Source organism: Hoplias malabaricus, chromosome 10 (genome assembly GCF_029633855.1).
Source record: "Hoplias malabaricus isolate fHopMal1 chromosome 10, fHopMal1.hap1, whole genome shotgun sequence".
Taxonomy (NCBI): domain Eukaryota; kingdom Metazoa; phylum Chordata; class Actinopteri; order Characiformes; family Erythrinidae; genus Hoplias; species Hoplias malabaricus.
The window spans coordinates 7431102-7458776 of NC_089809.1; the positions used below are offsets into that span (position 1 = coordinate 7431102).

Genomic DNA, 27675 nt, shown 5'->3' on the forward strand with positions numbered 1-27675 from the left:
TCATTCATTTTCTGTAATCGCTATCCTTTTCACCTTTTCAGAGTCGTGGGTGAGGAGATGTGGGGCATAAACCAACGAAATAATTAACTAAATTAACACGTGTTAATATATGTGTATATATAGTCGTTATTTATACGTTTATTTAAAATGGCTATCGGCGCTCACACTGGGTGCGCGGTTCAAAACGTCAACACGAGTAGAACATATAAAAGAATCGAATAATGAGCCATTGCGAATTTCCGAAGGTTAGTGGGAGAATTCGTATAAATCTCTCTAATTATAAATGATCGAAATAACTACAGGTTTGTTTTAAAAAATAACATTTCCCCTCAGCTTGAGTGGTCTCTATTTTTAAGCATCTGATATGGATTATAATATGGATGCGATCCGAGCGTATTTACATTCGTAAAGCACAACTACACAAACAGATGATAATTGATTTAATTAATGGTCTGTATTTTTTATACTTTGTAAATGATCTTTGCTACTCTGTTCGGAAAACAGCTAAGATATATTAAGAGGCTTAATCTGAAATTCACAATAACAAGGCGCTTAAACTTTATAAAGGTTGCTATGCCCCAGAAAAACACGGCGGTTAAAAACAGAGAAAGTTCTAGAGCTTTCCATTTTATCCTTGACTGCTGAGCATATAAATACAGGGCACGCTACACGAATCCAATACAGTCACTACAGTTCCCATAATGCACCACAATTTTTTTCAAAAAGTTATTTGGAATTTTTTGTCAATGATTAATTAATTAATTATTAATATATGTATTATTATATTTATTATTATTATTATTATTATTTGTTTGTTTGTGCTATACAGAACATTTACAAAACAATAGTCTTGAAACATTTACAACACATTCCCCATTAAGCATTATTTTACGGAAAGCTGAACATATTTATGATGATAGCAAATATGAATTACTAGAGTACCTAGCTAGGATATGCAAGAGTAAACCTCATATTCTATTAAAGTACAGTAATCAATTATACACTTACCTAAACAGGGAATACTTTAAAATAAATGGCTACCACATCTGCCCGTATTTTAGAGATATAAGACATTTGTAAGATATAGACATTTGTAAATATAGACATTTATGAGCCATTGACAGATTTAATGTCTGTAAAACACGGATATAACCTGAAAGGAAATCAATTCAAGTATTATAAACTTAATTCTTTATTCATTTATTTATTCATTTATTCTTCAATTCATTCATTCCTTTAATTGAGTTTGATGAATATTTTACAATAGGGTTGAGTTGATAGCTGTCACCTGACACGAGTATTTGACCTCACAAATATCCAGTCCACATTCTGCGCTCTTACAACCGTTACTGAAGAGAATTAAATACCAAATGTACTTACAAACACTCCTTATAACATGAAAAACCCACTTCGGCCACTGCATGTTAAAAAAATATGATACTGTCGAAAATGCAGGGTTTTTTCGTATTTTAAACGAAAGAGAAATCATTTGAAACGAACAAATGCAATTAGAAACGAAAAATTAATTGTCGATATTAACAGTCAGCTCATTTATGCCTCTGCTGATTCGAAGAAAAGGAAGCCGGAAAAGCCCTGTCCCAATTCTTGCCTTAAAGCCTTCCTTGAAGTGTGCACTTTGATGACGTTGTCAACATGTGAGCAAAAGGGCTCACTGCCACCTGTCCTTTCGGAGAATACTGCACCAATAAGCATCAGACCTCCTACTCGCCGGTATCCGCCTTTTACTGGTCTCCGGCCTGTATGTCCCACCCACTTGGCGGTCAAGCCATCCAATCAGAAATTATCTTTTTTCCGTTAATAATCGTTTCCGATTGGCTGAAACGGAGGCACTTTAATGGCTGTAAGTGTGGAGCGAGCTAGTGATGGGAATTTCGGCTCTTTTTGGGGAGCCGGCTCCTTTGGCTCGGCTCTTCATAAAGAGCCGACTCTTTCGGCTCCGAAATGGCTCTTTGTTTTACCACTTATTTCCACTGGTTCAGAACAATATTACCTACATTTTAAATGACTATATGGACAAAATATTATTGTTCAATATTAAAAATAATAAATAGTGTTGCAATGGCCAATTGTTTTTATGGCTGTCTTGTAATAACCCACTGATTGCACTCACACATTCAATTGTATAAATAACTGGATTTTTATTTAAACACCTTAATAAAAAATCACTTGTAAACTCTGAATTATAGCAAATGGTACCCAAAAGGTAGGTATTACAAAATAGCTTATTAAATTAAATATTCATCCATTTCTGGGTAATAAAATAAACAAATACTCTGCAAAGTGCAAAACGGCAGTGATTAAAACAACCACAATTGTCAACAAACATTTAACTGATTTAACATTTTCTTCAACTATTTTTTGGAAGGCCAAGTGTCTCAGCTTGGAGGGGTTGCTATAAGCGCAAACCGGGTAGCGACAGAGAGGACCAATGAGCAGCTAGCTCAGAGACAGGACCAATGAGCAGCTAGCTCAGAGACAGGACCAATGAGCAGCTAGCTCAGAGACAGGACCAATGAGCGCGGCCTGACAACAATGAACAACTCGAGCAGTTCTTTGCATTTAAAGAACACGCGAAAAAGCATTTATTCTTTAAAACTGCATTAAACATAAAGAATTCTAGAATTCGAGGTCCCCCATAAAGCACATTTGTCCAGGAGCATTGAGTTCAATCTACATTCTTACAGGATGCTCCATAGTGGTCACAAACTGCAGATCAGCACGGAAAGCTACTAAAGTGTTCTAAAACCATACTGGCCTTTAAAAAAGAAAACTTGTGAAATAACTCATGTTAATCAACGTTATAAGAATTAGTATTTTGAAACTAATCTGCGAAGAAGCCATTTATAGAAAGGTGTTTTTTTCCCAAAACTCTTCTCCCCCAAGAGAGTTCGGAGCGTATTAATAAATTCAACATTACATTAACAGCTCCAAGGACTTGTGAGTTCAAGTCCCGCTCCGGGTGACTGTCTGTGAGGAGTGTGGTGTGTTTTCCCCGTGTCCGTGTGGGTTTTCTCTGGGTGACTGTCTGTGAGGAGTGTGGTGTTTTCTCTCTGTGTCTGTGTGGGTTTCCTCTGGGTGACTGTCCTGAGGAGTATGGTGTGTTCTCCGTGTTTGTGTGGGTTTCCTCCGGGTGACTGTCTGTGAGGAGTGTGGTGTGTTCTCTCTGTATCTGCGTGGGTTTCCTCTGGGTGACTGTCTGTGAGGAGTGTGGTGTGTTCTCTCTGTATCTGCGTGGGTTTCCTCCGGGTGACTGTCTGTGAGGAGTGTGGTGTGTTCTCCCTGTGTTTGCATGGGTTTCCTCCGGGTGCTTCGGCTGAAAAACACGGTGGTAGGTGGATTGGTGACTCAAAAGTGTCCATAGGTGTGTGAGTGAATGTGTGAGTGTGTGTGTCGCCCTGTGAAGGACTGGCTTCCCCTCCAGGGTTTGTTCCGTGTAGCTCCGGACCCACCGCGACCCTGAACTGGATAAGCGGTTACAGACAATGAATCAATGAATGAACATTATATTAGCCTCTTTCAGTTTAACTTACTAAAGAGTGGCACTCATCACAAATCCACGGACACTAACCGTTCGTTCAGTGTTCCTCCGTTGGTTGAAGTAGACATTGTCCGTGCTGTTTCTCCAGTGTTACCTTTGATGTCCCTTTTCATGTCGTTCATGTCGTTCGACTTCGGTCGAAGTATAAAATGACGTCAGAAATTAAAAGCGAAAAGATGAAATCGCGAGTTAATCCTGCTTTTCGTCCACGACGTATCCAGGAAATAACAGATAAACTGCACAGGCAGTAAGTTAAATTCAGCTCGATAGCGGTGATCAAACCAAGCAGCACTGGTAGAGCTCCCAGCGTTCATTATTAGACGAGGAGATCGACGCAGGAAAGAAGAAGAGTTTTGTAGGGCGCACAATTCCCTTCCCGAGCAGTTGGCAACAGCTTAACAACAAACGCTGATAGCACATAGACTAGAGACGTCTGCTGGATGTATCAATGGTCTGGAACGCATACGTAATAGAAAGTTTGCTCATCTGCAATGCGTCTTTGGTCTATCGTGGAGAACCGACGCGTTTCAAATCTGCCACATTACCTCATATTCACACTTGCGTCTCACAGACGTTTATGAGATATATCTTAGACTATTCCATAGAACGTCCATTCATCTGTGATACGTCTTATTAATATCAGGTTTGGACGGCGGAATAGCTGTATTCCTGACTTACATATACAGTATTGCTCAAATACAGCGGCTGAAGGTGTGTGTGTGGGGGGGGGGCATTAAAAACATTTGGTAAGTCTTGAAAACTGGGGTAAAGTTCTTAAAATGTGTTGCATTGAAAAAACACACACCCTTTATGTCTCAATAGTGACCAAAGATGTTTATGCTTGTGCAGCACTAACACCTAACCCGTAACCTAACCCTAACTTTTAACCAAGCCATAATCCATAAAAACAACTGTGACCTAAGCTCTGAATGTGAATTGTGCTTGGGTACACCATTTTTATATAATATAGCTGTACGGGATTTTGGATGGGTCTGGGGTCTCTCAATGGAGGACCCAGCATGCACCGCAGCCTAGCCCAGTTTCTTGTTTTAGGGTTGCCTTGTTCCCGTCTTCCCTTTATAAGGCAATAAAAGAGCACTTGCTTGTGAAGTTTGTCTGTTTCCCAATTGCCATTTCTGAGTCTGCCCCAATATTAACTAATTGTATTAAAGTAGCTATTCTCTCAGACTGATGTGGATTTTCATCAGTGATTTATGAGCCTGCTATATTAGTGGCCTAAATTGCTGACGTGGTGGATGAAGAATTATCACAAAATAGATCAGAAACTTGAAAAATATACACTCTTTATTAAAATCAAAACCCAATAACGTTCTGCAGCACAGATTATGTACAAAGTCTCAAAAAGCTTATGCTGGAAATGGAAAGCCTGCATATGTCCAAAGACTGCTGCCAGCACCACAGTATGAAGTGCAGATATGCAGATTTGACCTGTATTTAAATAGTCACAGTACAAAGACATTTGGTGTTTTCACGTAACGGACACTCCCTCTTTGTGGAAAATATGTGGAGCTAATTTCAAACAATGAATGTCCGTCCAGGAAGAATAACAACATCCTGTTTCTAAACTGGATCAGTGAGTGTTCTGTTAAAAAGAAACGTGGTAAACTTTCTGGAGAATGGTGTAGGCTTCAAATGTATATTATAAAAAAAGTCTATGACATAGGTATATATATATTATAAATCATCACATTTTGTCTTTTTGTACGTTTTTTATTTAAATACAGGTCAAAGAGAGCTTTTATAGAACTGAGGCTTGTCTCTAACAGCATAGGAACAGAATGTAGCCGCTCAATAACAAAACACATAAACCCTATCAAACCAAAGGCCCTGAAGAGACATGATCAAATTTCCACATTGTTTTACAGCACTGCTGTTTCCTATTTCTTGACCTAGTATGCTGTGAAGTTATAGGCTCACTAGACAGAGGTCTTATGCTCAGTATGATGCATGGGCCAGGCTGGTGTTAAAGGCCTTAAGCACTGTGGACCTGGAGTGATGGAGGTCAATCAAATACTTTTGGGACAATTTGGAGTAGTGTTTGTGATCCAGAACTAGTCTTCCAACATCAGTATCTGACCTCACTAATGCCCGGCCATCAAATCTTCCCAGAAATGTTTCAACATCTAACGTTAGATGTTGTTGTGCAGAAAACAAAGAACCTTCCTAGTAATACCCTTTACTTCAGCAGAAATGATATGTGACTAGGTCTTCAAACTTTTGTCCACGTAGAGCTAATGAGTTCATATACATGGAATTTCCTTTTACTGGCTCTTGAGGGAGAGGAAAAAATGAAGATAGGAAGTGAGATATACTGAGGTTGAGCAAAAAAGAGACAGAGAGAGAGAGAGAGAGAGAGAGAGAAAGCCTCACTTCAGTCTCCAAGAGAGAAAAAATAATCATAATTATGTAAAGTAATGCCTTCCCCTGTCTCTTCTTGTGCAGGTAAGAAGTGCTGCAGATGTTGATTCATTAGGGGTTGCTGGAGAAACACTGGAGGAGAAGAGTGCATGCTCGCACAGCTCTGTTTATCCGTTTTGGACATGAACCTTACCCTGTGCCTGAGGGAAATACAAACAGACGGCAATGAGCCATAAACGGAAGCAGTAATGTTGAAGGAGTGCATCCCATAATGAAATGAAGATCTTGAATGAATCAGTTTATGCTCTATAGTGTGGACCTGCCTCATGGGGACAGCCACGTTGAAAACAGTTGAGGACAGAGTCTCTGATACCTTTAGACCACTTGTTTTCAATATAATGGCTGTTTCATAACATGAAGAAGAAAGAACTAAATGAAAGCATGAAAAAGGAGAGCAATACCTGAGGGTGTAGATAATCAGGATGGAGATGGTAAATAAGCACAGTACACACGCCCATAAGACATACTGCCACATTATACCAGAGCCATCTTCATGCTCTGTTAAAGAGTGAGAGAGACAAAATGAAGAGGGAGACAATAGAAGAACTATATGAGTAAGTATTAACGTGGTTCAAAGTCATGTTTGTCGTTCCAGCCATGTTTCACCCGTGTTGCTGAAAGTTTGTGTTCTCACAAAAATATGTTGCAAAAACCTGATACTAATAAAGCTAAGAATAGTTTATTCATTTTCAAACTGTACACAGATGGACACAGAAAATGCAACAAATACAGATGTAACGAAACAAGTACAGGTGTAATTTGACAATCACATATCATTACTATAGCATTTTATCCTAACAGGCCATGCTACTTCATTTTTTAAATTCATACTTCACAAATCTCAAAAAATTATGCCATAACCAGCTGACTTTTTGTCTTTAGTTGTTCTTTAGTCATTAAAGTCAAGCCATGGGCTCACATTCATTCATTGTCTGTAACCCTTATACAGTTCAGGGTCACGGTGGGTCCAGAGCCCACCTGGAATCATTGGGCACAAGGCAAGAATACACCCTGGAGGGGGCGCCAGTCCTTCACAGGGCAACACACACACTCACACTTACAGACACTTTTGAGTCGCCATTCCAGTTATCAATGTGTGTTTTTGAACCATGGGAGAAAACCAGAGCACCCGGAGGAAACCCACACAGACACAGAGACAACACACCACACTCCTCACAGACAGTCACCCGGAGGAAACCCACACAGACACAGAGACAACACACCACACTCCTCACAGACAGTCACCCGGAGGAAACCCACACAGACACAGGGAGAACACACCACACTCCTCACAGACAGTCACCCGGAGGAAACCCACACAGACACAGAGACAACACACCACACTCCTCACAGACAGTCACCCGGAGGAAACCCACACAGACACAGAGACAACACACCATACTCCTCACAGACAGTCACCCGGAGGAAACCCACACAGACACAGGGAGAACACACCACACTCCTCACAGACAGTCACCCGGAGGAAACCCACACAGACACAGAGACAACACACCATACTCCTCACAGACAGTCACCCGGAGGAAACCCACACAGACACAGGGAGAACACACCACACTCCTCACAGACAGTCACCCAGAGGAAACCCACACAGACACAGGGAGAACACACCACACTCCTCACAGACAGTCACCCGGAGGAAACCCACACAGACATGGGGAGAACACACCACACTCCTCACAGACAGTCACCCGGAGGAAACCCACACAGACACAGGGAGAACACATCACACTCCTCACAGATAGTCACCCGGAGGAAACCCACACAGACACAGGGAGAACACACCACACTCCTCACAGACAGTCACCCGGAGGAAACCCACACAGACACAGGGAGAACACACCACACTCCTCACAGACAGTCACCCGGAGGAAACCCACACAGACACAGAGCGGGACTTGAATCCACAACCTCTAGGTCCCTGTAGCTGTGTGACTGCGACATTGCCTGCCGTCCTATGGGCTCACATTGGGCATCTAAATCTAACATAGAGTATCATGGCTGTCTTAAAAAACTTTGTAACTTTCTAAAAATATAGTCTAAAAATATAAATATCCTGCACAACTTTGTATATCTTAAGCAATTTTAGAACACTGATCCATTTCTTGTGGACCCTTGGTACAGCAGGTGATGTATATTAATATGATGAATAAATTATGAATTGATACAAGGTTCTCTTCTGACAGCAATATTATGAAAAGTCTAAACTGCTCAGCTATGGAATCTATTTCATTCATTTTAATACAGTCTAAAAAACAGGAAACATTGCAGCACTAAACATGAACACATATCTAAGGGACGCACAACCCTGAGGGGACTTTGTTCCCTATGGTACCTGCCTAGCACACAAACACCCCATGGAGGATCTCCCCACTCACCCGATCCATGATCATCTTCATCTCCTGAACCTTCAGAAAGGGTCCAGAATGGTTCCTTAGAGAGTGGACAAATCAGAGAACCCAGAGTCACTGTGCTGTTTTCTCTGCTCAGTCTTTTGAAGAAACTATACATCACACTGAACTCATGTGATGGAGAGCGGTAGCAAGGGTAATTATCCTTATCTTTTAAAGGGGGACATGATAGTGCTGGGGATCCAGAACTCCTCATTACCCCAGTACCTGACATCAAATATTTTTATATAGCTGAATGCCACCAAATGCTCCCAGCAATGTGCTGATATCTATGTAAAGCCTTCCCAGGCTGTTCCTGCACCAAAAGAAGACAAACTGCAGAAATAAAGTTGGATGAGGACGTGAGTACAGCTCTTACCAGTAGAGGGCGCACTCTACTCAAACTCTGCCTGTGTTTTGACATGTATATGAAAGTATGTGTCTTAATTCCTGTTAAAATAAATAAACCAGCTCCAGAACAGCCTACATTTATCAGCCTCTTCACAAACGAAGTCCAGAGCTCTACTTTGGCAACTTCTGATCAAAACACAAAGTAGTTTCACACAATCCATTAGTAAATATTTATAGTTTGATTAAGAGTTGTGACTATTTTGTAAAGCTTCCTTAAAACTGACATTAAATGCAATAAATATATAAATAATTAAAAGGTTGGGTGTCCCTGGTCTAAAATGATGTTTTGTTGATTTTTTAAGTGAAAAGATAAGTTATGTAACACAGAGAATGCACTTTGGCACATTTTAAAGCACATTTACTATTAAATCTGCACTATGTAAGCGTGAAATAAGAGGAATTTGTGAGTGAGTCATGATTCTTTCTGTTTCCCTGAGCTCCCTGCAACTCACTCGAAAGCCACATCTCTCTTCCTTCATTCGCTAACATTCAGTGCTGTGGAGAACAGCACTGTGAGTCTCATGTTTATGTAGGTATCAGACCATCCAGACAGAACTCCTTTTTGTGAAATGAATACATAAATTAATGCATGTATTTGGGTGAAATTAATACATAAAGATATCTAACGCAGTTCAAAACGTAGCGCAATTTAGCTTTAATTTGCTGAATTATATTTATTGGGGAAAAGAATTATACATAAAATGTGCTCTGCTGCACATGGGTAAAAAGTCAGTATCGCTGTTAGGTCAAGAGTTGTTCACCATCTAAAAATAAACAAGAGTGGCTTCATAAAACTAAACTCGTCACAGATGAAGAGCTTGATGATGGAAAACACAAGTTGTGAATCATCAACTGGGTTATGATCTGAGAAGAGTGGAGTTTCTAATGTAAAGTAAAAAAGGGACAAACAGAACTCACCAGACTGGTGTAGGTGTCGGGGATGATCGTTGGCTCGGGAGCTGCAAGGAGAAATAGAGGCGTTTATTCGCGTATGACTACTTGAAGTTACTATTAATTTTTATGGCTGCTGTAAGTCCTATAAGAAGAGTAAAGGCTGTTAATGCAGTACAGGGAACATCTCCCATTATAAGAGACAATGGAGGAGCAGGTGTCCACAGACCTTTGGCTATATATTGTACGTAGTGTGTGTTGTAGTCACCTTTCCAGGTGCGTGCATACACAGGTCTGGTCCATTCACTCCATATACCATCGTACTCGTCTTTGGCTCGAAGCTGCACTTCATACTGAACGTTGGGCATAGCATCCTGGATCCAAAATATCAGGTCCTGTGGGTCACCGTTAAGTGGCCGGAGCTGGAACTATACATAAGCGCACACACACACACACACACACACACACACACACACACACAGAGACTCTGGTTTATTTAGTTCAGTTTACCAGATAAACCTAGGAATGAATAACATAGGATGCCATTAAAAGTTCTGCCCCTGACACTCTTTTACATTGCTATTAGAAATGAAACTATTCATTGTTGAGTCTTACATTTGCTCAACATGTCTCACCTGTTTGGACAGTAAAGGCCGGTACCTAAGCTCGAACTGGAGATGATAAAAATAGTTTTTCCAGGTAGCAGGGTAAGACCATGTTATGACCAGTGTGTGAGGTTGACCTTTTACTGCTTTCACTATCACTTTTGCAGGAGGATCTGGCTTGACTAGAGAAAGTAGGGGGGGGGAGAGAGAGGGAGAGAGAGAGAGAGAGAGAGAGAGAGAATTAGAATCCATTAACTCAAGGTGGCCCCCTCCAGGGTGTATTCCTGCCTTGCACCCAATGATTCCAGGTAGGCTCTGGACTCACCGCGACCCTGAACTGGATACGGGCTTACAGATAATGAATGAATGAATGAACTCAAGGTGGGGAACCTTGGCCCTACATTCACCTTCATATACACAGTAATCTACATTTTAAGTGCTTATATCCTGGATTTCTGTAATAGTCATAATAGTTTTTATGCAATAAAATGAGCACTGTTCAATCAGCCCGACCCATGATCTCAGCTTCACCCAGCAGCTGCATCACTGGCATTTGCAAGTTCTAGTTTGCAGGAATAACTAAGCAACTAACTAGTGCCTTGTCTTTCAAGACAAAGAGCCAGTGGGTTCCATTTGACTAACATAAACGCCAGTGGAGAAGCCCTTGCTGATCTTAAGAAAAGCAACACCAATGGAAAGGAAGATAAGAGAAGGCAAGTGCGTCGGGAGCAAACACATTGCGAAGTCGAAGACGTGTTTGTGAAGAAGAAACAAGTCTCAGTATGTCTTTGTTGCGGCCTGTGGCCCGTGACCAGATCTATAAATATGAACGTGGCCCCAGGGGACAAGGGTTTTCCACCCCTACATTAACCGCTGTAGTTAATGTACCGTAAAATTAAATAATGGGACAGTTCTCTTCTCATGAATCTGTGAATGTGATAGATTAACACATGGCATAGTGAAGTTTTGATGCCGCCAGTCAAATGATTAATAATAACAAACAATAAATGATATAAAATAATAAAATAATATAAACGAACACACACTATAGAAAACACACTTAATCTGGTAATAATAGTGCACAGTGTCTATTTGCCCAATGTCGTATTTTGGCAAAAATATAAAATAATAGAATATGTATCAGATGATTGTAATTTCCTGCTCTTTTGTTATTTTATGGTAAGTTTATGGTAAGTGTTGCTTAGTATTAAAAATGACAATTGTCACTAAAAACAAAGTATTAACACACTATGTTGTTGATCAATAACATCCAAATCACTACATTTAGGTCATCTAACCCAAAACTCACATGTACTTTTGGATACGATATTATTCATAACAACAGAACATATCAATACACAAGCTTTTTCAGTGCTTTGTCTTTGTTAGAACCGAAAAGAAAAGATTAATATATTCCCACTTGCCATTTTCAAATGACTTATTTTTTATTCATTCCTTCATTCATTGTCTGTAACCCTTATCCAGTTCAGGGTCGCGGTGGGTCTGGAGCCTACCCGGAATCACTTATTTATTTAATAATATGACAACTATCATTTGTATTACTACACAATAATTACCATAAATTGACAAAAAATGGGAGAGTGTTTGAAATTTAAATGGCAATTTTACCTTATATTTAATTCACAGGAAAAATCATCTAATCACAACTGAAACTTAACATCCATTGATGTTACAGAAGATAATTACATTCATTTTCAGCTCATTTTACCCAATAACCAGTGAGAACAAATATTTGAAACCACCAGGGTGGCAGGATGAAGCCTAGCATGAACTTTTTTTAAGATACTTAGAGGTCCATCACATTCAAGGAAACTTGTCACTTACGGAGAGAGATTAGTCTCAAAATACTTTACAAATGCGTAAATGTTACTCCACAAATTAAACACAAGTCACAAATATGTTTCACTGTTCACAAATGAACACATCACATAACACTTAATGGTTAGCCCAGAAGTTTACGGGTTCGATCCCCAGGACCGTAATGGTTGAACGTAACTGGTTGAAATGCCAACCCAATGCTACAGGAGAGCTCAACATGCTTGGAGAGAGTTGAACTGTTCGAATTTGCGCTCTTCAGCAACGTGCTTGTGATAAGGAGTGTGGGATGTATCATCCCACTCACCCATGGAGAGCCATCGGTGCTCTCTTTGACTGATGGCCTGCTGGAAGTGCCAAACATACAGAAAGACAGACAGACAGACAAGCACACAAACACACACACACTCACGGATATCCTGAGGGGTGTAGTGTTGGATATTGGTGGAACTGCCCGCTGTGTTTGCCACGCAGATTTTGGCAAAATATGTTTGTTTGTCACCTTCTTCACTGGGCATAGCACACCAGCAGCGAGAACGCTCAGGAGAGTATGAACAGAGGACATGAGTAAAATTCTCAGTCCTACAGAGAGATAAAGAGAGAGAGAGAGGGAGCGAGAGAGATAAAGAGAGAAATAGAGAGAGAGGGAGTGAGAGAGATAAAGAGAGAGAGAGAGAGAGAGAGAGAGAGGGCGAGAGAGAGAGAGAGAGAGAGAGAGGGAGAGAGAGTGATAAAGAGAGAGGGAGAGAGATAAAGAGAGAGTGATAAAGAGAGAGAGGGAGAGAGATAAAGAGAGAGATGGAGAGAGGGAGAGAGAGAGAGAGAGAGAGAGAGGGAGAGAGAGAGAGAGAGAGAGAGAGATAACAAAATTTAGATATAGCCCAGTTTGAGTTGCTTTTGCTAATGCTAACATCTGCTACAAAGCAGAATTCAAACTAATCCTTCAGACATTTGTCAAATGTCCATCATCTTGCTAGCTGCCCTGCAAACGGCAGAGATAAGTGAGATTGTGTGGAGAGTTGGATTGGCAGTGGCAAAATTCTACATAAGATTATAGTGCAATTTCATCATGTCCTCAGTTACACACATGATCCAAAGGTGTACTCTTGTATGAGTAAATAACATAAATAAACCGCTTTCACCTGCCATTGTTTATCAAATAAATCTTACAAACTGTTCACTGACGCATTCATGAAATGTTCATACAACATGGAAACAAGTGGAGATTGGAGCACAGTTGATGAATCAGCTTCAGCACATAAACACAAATTTTATATCACATATTGCTGCTGTACAAAGAAAAATATATACGTTATATTGCCAAAAGTATTCGCTCGTGTGCCTTTGCACTCGTATGAACTTGAATGATATCCCATTTTTAATCCATAGCTATAACAGCTTCAACTCTTCTGGGAAGGCTTTTCACAAGGTTTAGGAGTGTGTTTATGAGTGTATACTTTTGACAATAGAGTGTATCTCCATTATGTTCATTTTTATTCTACTACATACAAACACAGCAGCTGTTTGGTTCACATGGTGTCATTTCATGAAAAACGGACCAATAGAAATGCTCCAAAATTACTTGGAATAAAATTCCATAAAGTTCCATTGAAATTTTCTCCTCTAATGTAACTATTTTGGAGATACAAGTTTTTCTCTGGAAGAGCAAAGATATATGTCATTTTATGAGTGATATTATATATGATATATGTTTCAGTAGAGAGCAATTGAAAAGATGCTTGACTTGTGATATGTGATATGTACACACTGCTTAGCCTCAAAATAAGCCCCCTATAAGCACTGATTGTAAAAGCTCTCTCTTTCTCACACACACACACATAGCTGTAAATTTGTACGTACCCTCGTCCGAGTAACAGGTAACACTGAGGCCGGGGAATAATGGGCTGTTTGGACAGCCACTCACAGCGAACCTTGCTTGTGTGGAATTTCTTATGGCATGTCAACGTAGATGTTCCTGGTGGAACTGATATGAAACAGATATAAGACCATCTGTAAAAACGTACTAACGAGACACATTTATAGTAGGAGCAGTGAAACTGTAACAATATGAATAAAAAATTAATAAATTAGACTTTTCTTGCCAGTTGCCAGTGTGTAACTTGACAGTTATTAGAGGCACATAGTATAAAGTGAAACTGTATATGCATACATATAAATACAGCTTCATTATTTTTACATTATAATTATTACATTTGGTTACTATTCTTCAGGAAAAGGATCAATGCAAAGTGAAATCTCACATTTCTCAATAACTTTATCCAGTTAATTATTCAGTGGACTATGAGGTTTTAGTTCTGACTGAAAATAAAATATGTACCACTCCAGAGGATGAGGGGTTTGATGATCATTCATAAAGCCAATTTGACCAACTTTACATCAAGCTTTATGTTTTTTATACACTGTCACTAACATCACTAATATTGAATGTAGCAATATTAATGTGATATGGAATTTTGTCTGTCTACCTCCCACGCTGATTTTAACAGATGAAATTAGCCGGCCTCCTTTGTAGCAGCTGTAGTTTCCTGAGTCGTTTAATTGGATGTCGGACAGTCTCAAGACTCCTCCACTTCTCACACCCCGAACTTTCTGACCATTGCGAGTCCAGCGTGTGAGTTTTTTAATAGCCCTGGTCACTCGCCGCCCCTCCTCATTATCACCATAATCATCATAGTCCTCGTATTCCATATTTGTACCTGGAGTGGAACAATAATGGGGTTAATAATGACATTTTAATGCCATTTTATCATCAACACTACATTAACAACAAATTTAAATTTTTACACATACACCAATCAGCTTTATGACCACCTCCTTGTTTCCACACTCATGGTTTATTCTCACAGCTCCACTGACCAGACGGGAGCATTTTGTAGTTCTACAATTACAGACTGTAGTCCATCTCTTGCTCTGCATACTTTATTTGCACCCATTCACCCTGTTTTTAAATGGTCAGGACCACCATGGTGCCACTCCTTCACAGGGCAACGCACACACATTCACTCACAACTACGGACCCTTTTGAGTCGCCAATCCGCCTACCAATGTGTGTTTTTTGACTGTGGGAGGAAACCAGAGCACCCAGAGAACACACCACACTCCTCACAGACAGTCACCCGGAGGAAACCCATGCAGACACAGGGTGAACACACCACACTCCTCACAGACAGTCACCCGGAGGAAACCCATGCAGACAAAGGGAGAACACACCACACTCCTCACAGGCAGTCTCCCGGAGGGGGACTTGAACCCACAACCTCCAGGTCCCTGGAGCTGTGTGACTGCGACACCTACCTGCTGCGCCCCCGTGTCCCCCCCCCCTGTGTCTTTAATAGGTTCAAATAATTTCTTGCAGCCAATCATTTAGAATGTAGCTTAACCGCATCATAACTCATTTGCATAAATTAGAGAAAATCTCAGCTTGATTTGTCGCTTGTCGCCCTGTCTCCGTGTTGCTTGCTGCTTGTTGCTGATTCATGGCTACAAATCTCATTCTACCATAGGAAATGACTGGACGGTTGTCACTTTGTCTTCTGCTTTTGTGTACAGGGGTAAGTGAGTGTTGCGCTAGTACGATTGGATCAGACACAGCATGTTTAAAACACTGTGTCCATTCACTGTCCACTCTGTTAAACACACCTTGTAGATGTAAAGTCAGAGACAGTAGCTCATCTATTGTTTCACAGTTACATCAGTGGACACAGGACACTGTCCGCTGGATATTTTTGGTTGGTGGAATATTCCTGTGTCTGATACACTCGTACCAACACAACACACACACAAGATCACCACCACATCAGTGTCACTGCAGCTCTGATTAGGGCTGTGCAATAATATATATAAAAATTTAAAAAGTATTTTGTGATAGTAGTGATATTCTGACTTGTTACCATAATGTCATGCAGTTACCCATAATATGGCATACGTTCTTTAGCCACAGTGACAGAGGAAAGTGGGTCTGTGGATTTGTTTGGTTACAAAGTTTCAGATGAACAATAAACAAATCTGTTTCACCACCTTAAGCAGAAGCACTTGGTTAAAAGTGGGGAAAATCAAAAATGGCATTAAAATAGTTCAAAAGCCAATGAGCTCTAACCCAAGCAGATAAACTATATTGACTCAGCATAGCAGCTATCCTGTATTTGTTTTGTTATTTACGGTGGAGTTTTAAGGTTACTTTTTGTATAATTGTTTAGGTTTGCTGTTTATATGCACACTAAAGTGTCTGCACTTTGGTTGTGTAGTTATATGCAACATTATTTTATATACACAATAAGATTCTTGGTAAGTTACTGATGTTTAGAAAATAAGCAAATGTTATTGTCACTTCTAATTGTTTGAAACTGTTACATTTGTAGTAAAATGATACTTTCTAATAAATACAACTATTTAATATCATTAATATTAATATAACATTTATTTTGTAGCAAGTAGAGGACCGATTTTTATGTATTTAACGTATGTATTTATGTATTTTATGTATTTGGACTTTTAAAACCCTCCCTGTGCTGTTAACAACCCACCCTTTGCATTAACAGTCATTCTATAATGTTTTTCAGCTGGAACTACATGTGATATCCTACCAGTTTCTTTAATAGAGTCATTCCTAAGCTGTGATTTAGCGTCAGTAAATTTCACTCGGATGTGGACATGAACATTACATGTACTGTACGTAAGAAATACTTGTAAATGATATATTTAGTCACCTACAGGCTGAGTCTAATACATGTAAATAATAAAAAAGCCCCCTTGAAAAAAACGCGAAGTAGCGAAACCGTGAAATATGAACCGCGAAGTAGCGAGGGATTACTGTAGTACATTTTTTAAATAAATTAAAGTATGTTTCAGTGTTTTGTCACATTGCCAGAAATATCATTATTGCCAAAATACCCTGAAATATCGGTATATTATTTTAGATCATATTGCTCCCCCTCGAGTTCTGAGAATGTTCCACCACCCAATTCATACCTGTTCTGTGGTGGTCCTGTGGGGGTCCTGACATTTATGAACATGGTGGTATGAGGCTAGCAATTTATGCAGAGCAGGAGATGGACTACATTCTGTAATTATGGAATTACAAAGTGCTCCCGTATGGTCAGTGGAGCTGATAAAATGAAGTGTGAGTGTAGAAAAAAGGAAGTGGTCATGATATTATGGTTGATTTGTGTATGCTATTACTTTAGATTTTTTTTTAGATTTTTTATCATTATTTGGCACTATCAGCAAATATTCATACCCCTCTCAGTGGTGATCCCCATTTCCAGTGTTACACTAAAAGCTTCCCCTTCTTCTGTAACTCTGCGTACTCTGTTTGGCTGGGCATACTGGCTGAGAGTAAAGTCCTGCCCAGTCCCAGTCCGCTCCTGCGTTGTGACTGTAGGAGTTTTAACAGTACTTATAGCGTCACTTTTGTCTTCAGCATATTTTCCAGTGGCTGTTTTGTTTTGGTACCTGCCAGTGTTCTTGATTGTAGAATGATATATTCCAGTTTTACCAGTACTATCTCCCTCTGTTTGGGAAGTTGTCCATTGTCCAGTTGCTGTTCTCCTTCTCCCAAGTCTTTCCTTCTGCTTTGTAGCGGTCACCAATTGTACACCATTCACAGTGACAGCACCACTGCAGTCCAGAACGACTTCACTACCCAGGGTCAATGGCAACACACCAGGGGGAGGTTCTGAGAAGTGAAAGGGAAGTTTAAAAAAGATCTAATGCCAGTAAAAGACAGTATTAAGACAATTAAGTTCCCTTGGCATCTGCACAAAAATTTTATGATGACAATGATATTTAGGAATTTCCCATATAACCCATCTTATACTTAAAGGTACCATACATTATTTCTACCTCAAAAAGGTTGTAAACCTTATTATGAAAGTGATTATTTATTATTATTATTTTTAAATAAAGTGCAACTGGAAAAAAACAAAGTGCTTTGTAGTTTCTGAATGAACTGGGTTCTACTCCATAAAGTTGGCCCCCCACATAGAGGCAGCTAAAATAGGTTTAGCACTAAATCACTAACATATTCAGGTGACTAGGTGTCTTTACAGCAGCTGTTTATAATGTGAAAATCACTGGAGATCATTGGAGAATATCTGAAATTTATTTTAATACTGATAGTATATATTTGCAAGCAATAAATGTATTAAATGCTACACTCTCAGGAAAATAAAGGTTGCTACTACAATGATGGTACCCTCCAGGCGACATATTCAGTCCCTTTAGTTAGGCAACATAATTCTAATATGTTCTTATATTTAATATAAGAACATCTAATATTAGAAACAATAATTTACTTGTACCACACTTTTCTTCTGAGAGTGTATATCGTATTAAATAAAATTTTTAAATGCTATAAAAATTCACTGCAAATAAAGGATCCGTATTAGTAATTGTAATACAGTTGTTATAATACAGCATATTCCGGACTTGGTTTATTACAGTTCTGATGTGTTATCATTTGATATGTAAATGAGAACAGAATTTGCCGTTTTGTATTTAAATATTTACCGAGTGTCTGCTTTTGTTTTTCGTTTTGGCTTTTTTACATTATGAAATTAATTTGACAGATTTATGTAATTCGAGTTTGAGTTCAATTAATAAAGACAAGAAAATACAAAGAAATTTGGAATTTGAAAAATGTTTGGAGTACAGCTATTTTATTATTGTCAACGTCAAATTAAAAACTCAGGACATCCCTCTATTTTCACTGGTGTTTTTGTGGAATAAAAACTGGCTATATTTGTTTTGAAGATTTTAGGAGCCCTTGGTTCCCTTTAAAAACGGGCATTGCTTGACTGATGTTTGCTCATCTGTGCTAAGAGCTAATATCTAGAGCTTTAGATGCTGTAGACACTTTTTTCTTGAAATAGTGATGATAATAGTTCATTTTGACAGGAATTATAATGAATTAAAACACAGACACACACACACACACACACACACACACAAAATGCAGAGCCAGTGTGTGTGTATATTTGTGAGTCTATGGTTGTGGTTGACTGATTTTTACAGATAACTGAATTGCATCACACTTGTTTTCAGTTCTTCCTTCCACTGGCTCTTATTCTTCTCCATTCGCTCCTTATTTCTTTCCTCTAACTGCTATTTTTTTTAGACTCATGTCCTGCATTAAAGTATTAAATTCTAATTTAAAAAAACATTTAATAATATTGAAGGTTAAAGATTTAACATTGGAAGTATGAAAATGTTATGATTCAGAATCGGTTTTATTAATCTAATCAGTAAAATCGTTACGGGAGAGAACCTCTGAGAATGAATCAGTTTTGAATCTTTCATGGTTGAACTGATCTTAGCGAAAATCATATTTAAAAGGGACAGTCCCTCTTTCTATTTGAAACAAATAGATACCACTGACTGTAATAGTCACAATACACTGTCTGAATAACTTGTCAAAAACAAGTGAACCTGTCTTCAACAGGGAACACTTAAATGTGGCTTTTTTTTCACAAATTTTCATTGTAGTTTCAATTTATTTATTCAGTTTAATATCAGACCAATGAAACATAACATAGAAAATGTGCCTTTTTGTTGTGGCTGTCCATTTTTACCTTTTTGTATGTAGATGGGTCAATAGATAGATAGATAGATAGATAGATAGATCTAAATCTAAATTTAACCTTTAATGTCATCATTAGTTTTAGGATATAGTGATATATTTAATTGATAGAATGTAATATATCCATGCCATAAGGCCCTTAAATATACTTCAATTCCAACTTAATTTAATCACTGGGGACATGAATTAACTTTAATTGCAGTGTTAAGAATTCATTAATTTTTTAATTAAAACGCATAAACAATACATTTAAACGTGGTCTTCATTGACATGGCTCAAGGATATACCAATACTGTGGTATTTATTAATACCACAACTTTATAGACATCTTCCTTTCCACCTTAACCAGCCTGACGTTTACAATACATCCTACCATTTAAGGTGGAACGGATAATTCTTATAGGGAGACCAAGTTTTCAGTTTTATAGCCTTATTCAGCAGTGAATATTCAAAAATAACAATATGTACATGCCAATTTGGTTAAAACATTGGGTTTGCTGTATTAGCAGTAAATATTAATTAGTTAGCTAGTTAACTAAACTATGGTTAATTAGCCGCAGGTTCATCCGGGACATTATGATGTTAAACGGTCCTCGAAGTCCGTTACTTCAGTTTTAATTCTCACAAACACTCCTCCAAATCCTATCATTTTAATCCAGTTTGACAGCTTTATTGACTTACCTTTTCGAGGGCATATATCAATCTCTTGGACTCCGTGGACTTTGACAGCAAAATGAGCAAACACACAGAGAATTAGGAGTTTCATTTTTTAACGTCAGTTCTCCATGTCTAACGGTATTAGAACAGCAAAAACGGAAAGAAAATGTCCACGGCGACACATATTCCGAATAAATAAGAGCTGAAATCAAACTAAACACTCAGAGTTAACTTTTTGCGTTTCTGACAGCGGTAAGTCCAGCCTTCTGTGGGTGTGGAGGGGGTTGCTAAAAGCTTGTGTTTGGTTTCCAGTATGTGTCTAACGTTGGAGCGACGTTTTTTTAAAGCCTGGCCCTCTCCCTTCTGTGGACAAACTCATTCTTGCGTAATATTTCAACCCTTTAGACAAACATATCGAGTGTGTCAAGGGTCTCAGAACTGTCCTAAAATAAAAATACAGCTGCGTCAAACTAACAATAACCCAAGTTCCTCCAAAATTTCAAAAGCTCCACAATTTCTGATAGATATTACAATATTTAAAGGAGAATTTCACATAATTTTCAAAATATCTGCATAATTCAGTCACTGAGAAGTAAACAGTCACTTAGAGCATTTTTTTTACTGAACTGGTTTGTTGTCGAAAAATTTAAAAACTCAAAATCCCCTTCTCAGTGAGTGTGATAGGAACCAGGTGGCACAATGTCTACAAGACAAAAGTAGCCACATTATTATTATTATTTATATTGTTAAAATAGTGCGAAATCTCTAAGATAGATACATTTTGATGCTGTAGAAATTTTACATCGAAAGGTGGCAAGGAAAATATGGCTCTTAGCAAAAGCCTGTTTTAGTACAGAGAACAAAAACACACACAGGCTACACTTCGTAGCCCCACACCCCAAGCACCAGTATAAAGTGACGTCCCTTTGTGACAAGGGAATGCCATGGTTTTTCATGTAAACCCTAAATTTACAGACACCACAAATACAGGCCAATTTATGCTTCTGCATCAAACCTACACTGTAAGCAACATTTATGTGCCACTACATGCAAACCCTACACTGTACCTTACTGTATATGCTGTAGCCTGATTCACACGTAACTATATTTCACGTCTTTGACTGGTCCACAGATGGACAAACATGGCTGAGGCTAAACCAAGGAAGTACAGAAATATGAACTTCTCTTCTCTTACATTACAGCAGAAAGCAAAAAATAAGCACCCTAGTCCCTAAATAGTGCACTTCACAGGGTTGAGGAGGATATTTGTGATTCAGCCCTAATGCTTTGGGCTTTTAGTATTGGCTCCAGCTCGTCATAGGTCATGACGTCGGCACCAGGCAGCAAGGCAGTGTCATTCCCCCTGTAGATGCCGACTTTCCAGACAACTTTTTATTAAGTCTTCAGACCTCTCCCTTCCACCCTCTACTGTGAGCTGTTAAACCCATGCCTACGAAGGTCCCTAAAGGAGAAAGCAATCAATCCATGGTAAGGAAGCATCCACACATCTTGCTATGCTTACACAGCGTGCCTCATGCTTCCCCCGCAATTGCGTTGCCTCACCACAATCTCCAAAACATGGAAATGTCTAAGATAGTTCAAGCACCTAGGGAATTAACTGTGGCTTACTGGATGAGCCTTGGTCCAATTTGGGTGTCCCCAGGCACATAGAGGCCCCCCGTGGCTCATCCTGTGTCCTCAAAGGTCAGCTAAGTCAGTCTGGGAAAAGTCCCACAAATTTCATAGTGGTTCCAACCCAAGCAAAGGACAATAACTGTTCAGGTGGATGGATCAGTGATGATACAGTACCATCTTCTGTACCTTTCCAAAGGGACACCCAGATCGGCGTTCTCCCAGTTGTGGCAGAAATATGTGGCAGGCCTGGAGGGCTGCATGTTCTCACCACCATGTAGCAGAGCTTATCAAAGTTCTTGCCAACAAAAAGCTGGACACACATGAAGGAGATGGCAACACCAGAGCTTTCCAAGCTTGTTGGTGCTGAGTCTACAATGCAGGATTGACTTCCTAAGCCTACTAGAACTCTCCAATGTCTGCTGCACCCTACTGTTGAGGCGCATACACCACCTCCCTCTCTGAATTAATTTTCATCTGTGCTACAGTTTTTTGAATCAGAGAAGCTGCAGCTGGAGCGCACTACTCTTGGCTGCAGATACAGCTTCAGACTGGCCAAGTCGCTGCTAGAGCTAAGAATTGTACATGGGAATTTGGCATGGGAGTTCAACTGCACATGACTGTGGCCACCACCAGGGGCAGATGAGCTGCTGGCAGTCATCTTCAGACATTCCTTGTGCTGTATAATTCTGAATGCTACTTGCTACAGGTAGCCGTTTACCTTGATGACTTGCTCTCTTGAGCTGAAAGTAGACCACACATTTGACTCTCTCCCGATTCACTTCAGCCAGAATTTCAACACTGTTCTTCCAGTTCGCGGAGATGTCCATAGAGCAATGTCCTCAGAAGAATTTCACTTCTGGCATCACTGTAGCTATTTCACGTCCAAAGGAGACGATGGTGTCATGGCCCTTTTGTTAGCCCAAAGCTCTTATATTAAACTAAAGCCCCCTTCATACCGGGAGATGTTCCAGAATTTACTGTAAGTAGTTGTATGTGTGAACACAAACACCCATAACGTTTGTCCCGGACTTTATCCCTCTATCCTAGTACGATCTGCAGGTAAAATCTGAGTGAGCACGTGTGTCATTAGGGTGGGGAATGTTCCAGTGAATCATGAGCTGCAGAGGTGCTGCCCCATGCCTAAAGTGAATTGAATATTTCTAGCTGCAAGGACACATTTGACACACTCCAGACTATCTCCGTACCTGATATCAATGTGTGAATACACTTGTTTCTTGTGTGTTTAAATAATGTTGGTATAATCATCAGGAATATGTTGCCTTTGGATGTGTGACTCCTGACATGAAATGGTTAAATAAGATTTGGCCCAAAATATATATATTTGTTTATTATTTTGTGGTTTCTGAAGTTACTTATAGCATTTTAAACTTTATCTGTGTGTTTCCTATTGCAAATACAATATATATATTACTGTGCAAAAGTTAAGGCACCAGAGATTATGAGATTTAAAAGGCTTTTTATCTGAGCAGTGTTTATTTTCATAAACACAAACAAACAAACAACAAATAATGCCCTACATTAGAATAAAACCAGATAACATGATCCTCTGTGTGTGAATGTGTTGGTTTAACTCTGTCCAAGTCTCTCCTCGCGGAGTCTGTATTATTTAAGGTTACTGTCTAATACCTAGGTTTAGTGGTTAATAAATAATGATTTTAAATAATGTGTGCTGTTGATTTAACAAATTCATGCAAATCAAGGAGAATCTGAACGAAACATTGTTCTTCAAACTCACTCACACCTACTACTTTATAGGAATCTTATATTTCTTATTTGTTTTATATTATATATATATATATATATATATATATATATATATATATATATATATATATATATATTGAGTGAGTAAGTTCCTCAACAATTAACCATTTCACATCTAATCACATAAAGCAGTGGTGTTATCCACTATACCATTCAACCATGCACAAAAGACACTTATGTTTTGTTTTTGAAGGAGGCATGAATTTTTAATCGTATTTCATTCATTTTCCCAACCACTCTACAGCTTTGACAATGCACATCTGAACACATTCTGGAACACTAAAATTCAGCTTCAGCTTGACCTGCTGATCGCTCTCGCTGCGACAGAAGGAGATATGTCTACACAGAGAACAAACCGTCCAAAAATCACACACAGACATATTTGGACTCTCAAGACTCTAAAGACAACAGTTCAGTCCACCTCAGACAGAAGAAACAGCGTGGAGTGAAGTGGTTATGGTCATAAAGATGCACATACAATACAGATTCCAGAACATGTACCTAAGGCCACATTTAGGTTCAGACTGTCAATGAGATCCACTTAAGTGTTCTTTTCCCAGTTCGTTCCTTCAGGATCAAGAAGAGCTGATTGAGATTGAGGGAATATGACCCCAGCACAAAAGTTTGGTGGAGGTTCAGTAGCTTGGAGCACCAATATGGTGCAAAAGAAGTCAAGTAAGATTTTTAAATTCCATTTGGTAGAATTTGGTTTCACATTCTCATAGAGAACTATAGCGTAGAAGTGCTGCTCTTATTTGTCCATTATAAATAGCAGATCTGTGATTGGATAATGGGCTTCCAGCAACACTCGGTTGATCTTTGTGTATAACAAAACAAAAATAACAACAAAAACAACTAGATTTCCCAGTGGGAATATGCTGAAGACAAGAGGGTGTCGCTTGAACATGGAAGAAAATTAAAAAAAAAAAAAAGTCAATAAGAAACACAGACAAAAACAGAAAAAGAAAAGACTGGGTGTAAGAAGGAAATATAGAAAAGAAAGGAATAATAAGAAAAATTAAATAAAGTGGAAAGAAAGTAATTAATGACGGATAAAATGAAAATTGGGGAAAGAGGAGAGAAAACGACAAAGGAGAAAGGAAGAAAGATAAAGAAGGAAAAAGGCAGAGAAATAGAAGTGGAACTAGATAAAAGGCAAGCAAAAAAAAGAGAGAAAGAGAAAATGGGCAGATGGATGTAAGTGGAACTGCATGTATGGAAATTCCACTTCTAGTTCATCTTTTTTTTTTTCCACACACTCAGCTAATCATAAAAAAGTATAAATTACTATATTACAAATCAATGTAAATACATTTGCAGCACAGTTAATAAAAAAATAAATAAAAAGGCAAGAATCAAGGCATCTTTTAAACTGATCAATAACAATGGAGAAGAGAGCTGAACTGTGGGTCATTAGACAGATGAAGGTTTAAGAGTAAAGTACATTATATAGCCCAACGTTTGTGGACACCTGGTCATTAAAGATACTAATAAGGATCTGTCCTTCTTTGCTACAGTGACAGACTACTCCTGTGGGAAAGCTTTACACTACTTATTGAACATTATCTTTACAGATGTACTGGATGGGTCACTCCAGAGAACAGTGTTCCACTGTACCATAGCGCAATTCTGGGGAAGTTATATCACTCTTGCTGACTCTGGGCTTCAAGCATGGTGACCTTAGGCTATGTACAGCGGCTCTAGAGCTTCCCATTTCATTTCATACTGTTTGTACACAACTAAACATCTGTGCCCATGACGGGTTCACCTTAAAAGAGCAGAAATCACTAGCAATAAGGGGTATCTACAGCTATTGGGCTTGTACTTCAGCTTCTATAAATCCTGTGACACCAAGGTCATGTGCCCGGTTTTACATGCAGAGAAAGCCCTTAAAACTAAAAACAAAAAATTAAAAAAAAAAAATAAAGGGTAAAGCTCTGAATGTTAATACTGATGTTGACTCTGAGAATCACATATTAAAAGCCATGGTTTGCCAAATTAGCAAATCGTTTCTTCCTACTCAAAATGGAGTAAATTAGCCAAGACATGCTTGGAAGTTTGATTCTGAAGTCTGAAGTTTGATTCTTTAGTTTTGTACTAGCGCTACAAGGCTATGTAGGCTAACACGTAATAGAACCCTATGATCATGAATTAGCATTGGGTTAGCTGCATGTCTAATCCACCACACAGTAGCAGCAGCCACCTGAGTGTTATTCATTGTGATATATTAGAGCTGCATTTATTTCTATTGCTAGAAAAGTTTCAAGCAAAAGGGAAACAAGGCTAGGCTAAAACACAGTAAAAATAGAATATATATATATTTGGAAGGTTTTTTTTTTTACAGCAGTTGGTTTAACCATAGCTGATTTAAGTATGACATTCATTCATTGTCTGTAAGCGCTTATCCAGTACAGGTTTGTGGTGGGTCCGGAGCCTATCCGGAATCAATGGGCGCAAGACAGGAACACACCCTGGAGGGGGCGCCAGTCCTTAACAGGGCGACACATACACTCAAACATTCACTCACACACACAGACACTTTTTGAGTCACCAATCCACCTACCAACATGTGTTTTTGGACCGTGGGAGGAAACTGGAGCACCCGGAGAAAACCCACGCAGACACAGGGAGAACACACCACACTCCTCACAGACAGTCACCCGGAGGAAACCCACGCAGACACAGGGAGAACACACCACACTCCTCACAGACAGTCACCCGGAGGAAAACCCTGCAGTTAAGTAGAACTGCTACATAAACATGTGCACAAATGTAGACACTGGGTGAGTGCCTGATGGCCTGGCACTTTCTCCAGTGTGTGATCCTGCCTTTTGCCCAATGATTTAGTGTAGGCTCTGAACCCATGCTGTGTACAAAATGGCTCCCTATTCACTATATTTCTCATTATATAGTGCACTATTAAAGGAGGGTTTCAAATACTGCCTCATGCAGATTTTTACGCAAACAATGCAGTGCATTTATGGGTATCTGCTATCCAATAATGTCAGCTAGTGTACATGGCTTGTCTTTTGCTGTACATTGTTGAGTGCACTGTAAATTGTCCACTATGTTTTCGGACACTACTACAAAATGGAGGAACCCCAAAATAGTGCACTATATAGTGAACAGGGAATACAGCACCAACTTCAGATACAGTTTCTTATTGTTTAACATCACTGCTGTACAAAACTAATGAAGCAAACTTCAAAGACCAAACACAGACTACATTTACAGGGGTTGGACAATGAAAGTGAAACACCTGTCATTTTAGTGTGGAAGGTTTCATGGCTAAATTGGAGCTGTCTGGTGGCCAACCTTCATTAACTGCACACTGCACCAGTAAGACCATGTGCATCCAATGGTTCAAACATTGTGTCTTGAAGGCGGTGCCGTGTATCAGGACGACAATGCACCAATACACACAGCGAGACTGGTGAAAGACTGGTTTGATGAACATGAAAGTGAAGTTAAACATCTCCCATGGCCTGCACAGTCACCAGATCTAAATATTATTGAGCCACTTTGGGGTGTTTTGGAGGAGCGAGTCAGGAAACGTTTTCCTCCACCAGCATCACGTAGTGACCTGGCCATTATCCTGCAAGAAGAATGGCTTCAAATCCCTCTGACCACTGTGCAGGACTTGTATATGTCATTCCCAAGACCAACTGACGCTGTATTGGCCGCAAAAGGAGGCCCTACACCACACTAATAAATTATTGTGGTCTAAAACGAGGTGTTTCACTTTCATTGTCCAACCCCTGTAGTTTTACAGTTATGGGGGAAATTTTGTAGTTAATATTTATAACCAAATATCACTTTAATGTTTATAATTATATTTCGATTAATCCTACT

At 39.2% G+C, this 27675-nt stretch overlaps 1 protein-coding gene across 1 annotated transcript; it reads right to left on the reverse strand.

Moving 5' to 3' along the window:
* Positions 1-4863: 4863 nt before the first annotated feature.
* On the reverse strand, positions 4864-20701 carry il6r (interleukin 6 receptor). The gene is made up of 11 exons (XM_066682272.1): positions 20428-20701; positions 17407-17844; positions 14636-14866; positions 14010-14133; positions 12562-12731; positions 10344-10495; positions 9977-10136; positions 9736-9776; positions 8395-8449; positions 6400-6496; positions 4864-6138 (listed from the first exon to the last, which is right to left on the reverse strand). The coding sequence occupies exons 1-11, from the start codon at positions 20510-20512 to the stop codon at positions 5952-5954; spliced, it is 1740 nt and encodes a 579-aa protein (XP_066538369.1). The 5' UTR covers positions 20513-20701; the 3' UTR covers positions 4864-5951.
* Positions 20702-27675: the final 6974 nt, after the last annotated feature.

What these genes read in the sequence shown, in the direction of transcription:
- il6r (XM_066682272.1), bottom strand. Translation starts at nt 20,512, where the DNA reads ATGAAACTCCTAATTCTCTGTGTGTTTGCTCATTTTGCTGTCAAAGTC. An exon ending in TGATATATGCCCTCGAAAAG is followed by an intron (nt 17,845 to 20,427) that starts GTAAGTCAATAA and finishes TTCACTTCTCAG; the next exon opens with AACCTCCCCCTGGTGTGTTG. An exon ending in TACCTGTTACTCGGACGAGG is followed by an intron (nt 12,732 to 14,009) that starts GTACGTACAAAT and finishes ATCTCTCTGTAG; the next exon opens with GACTGAGAATTTTACTCATG.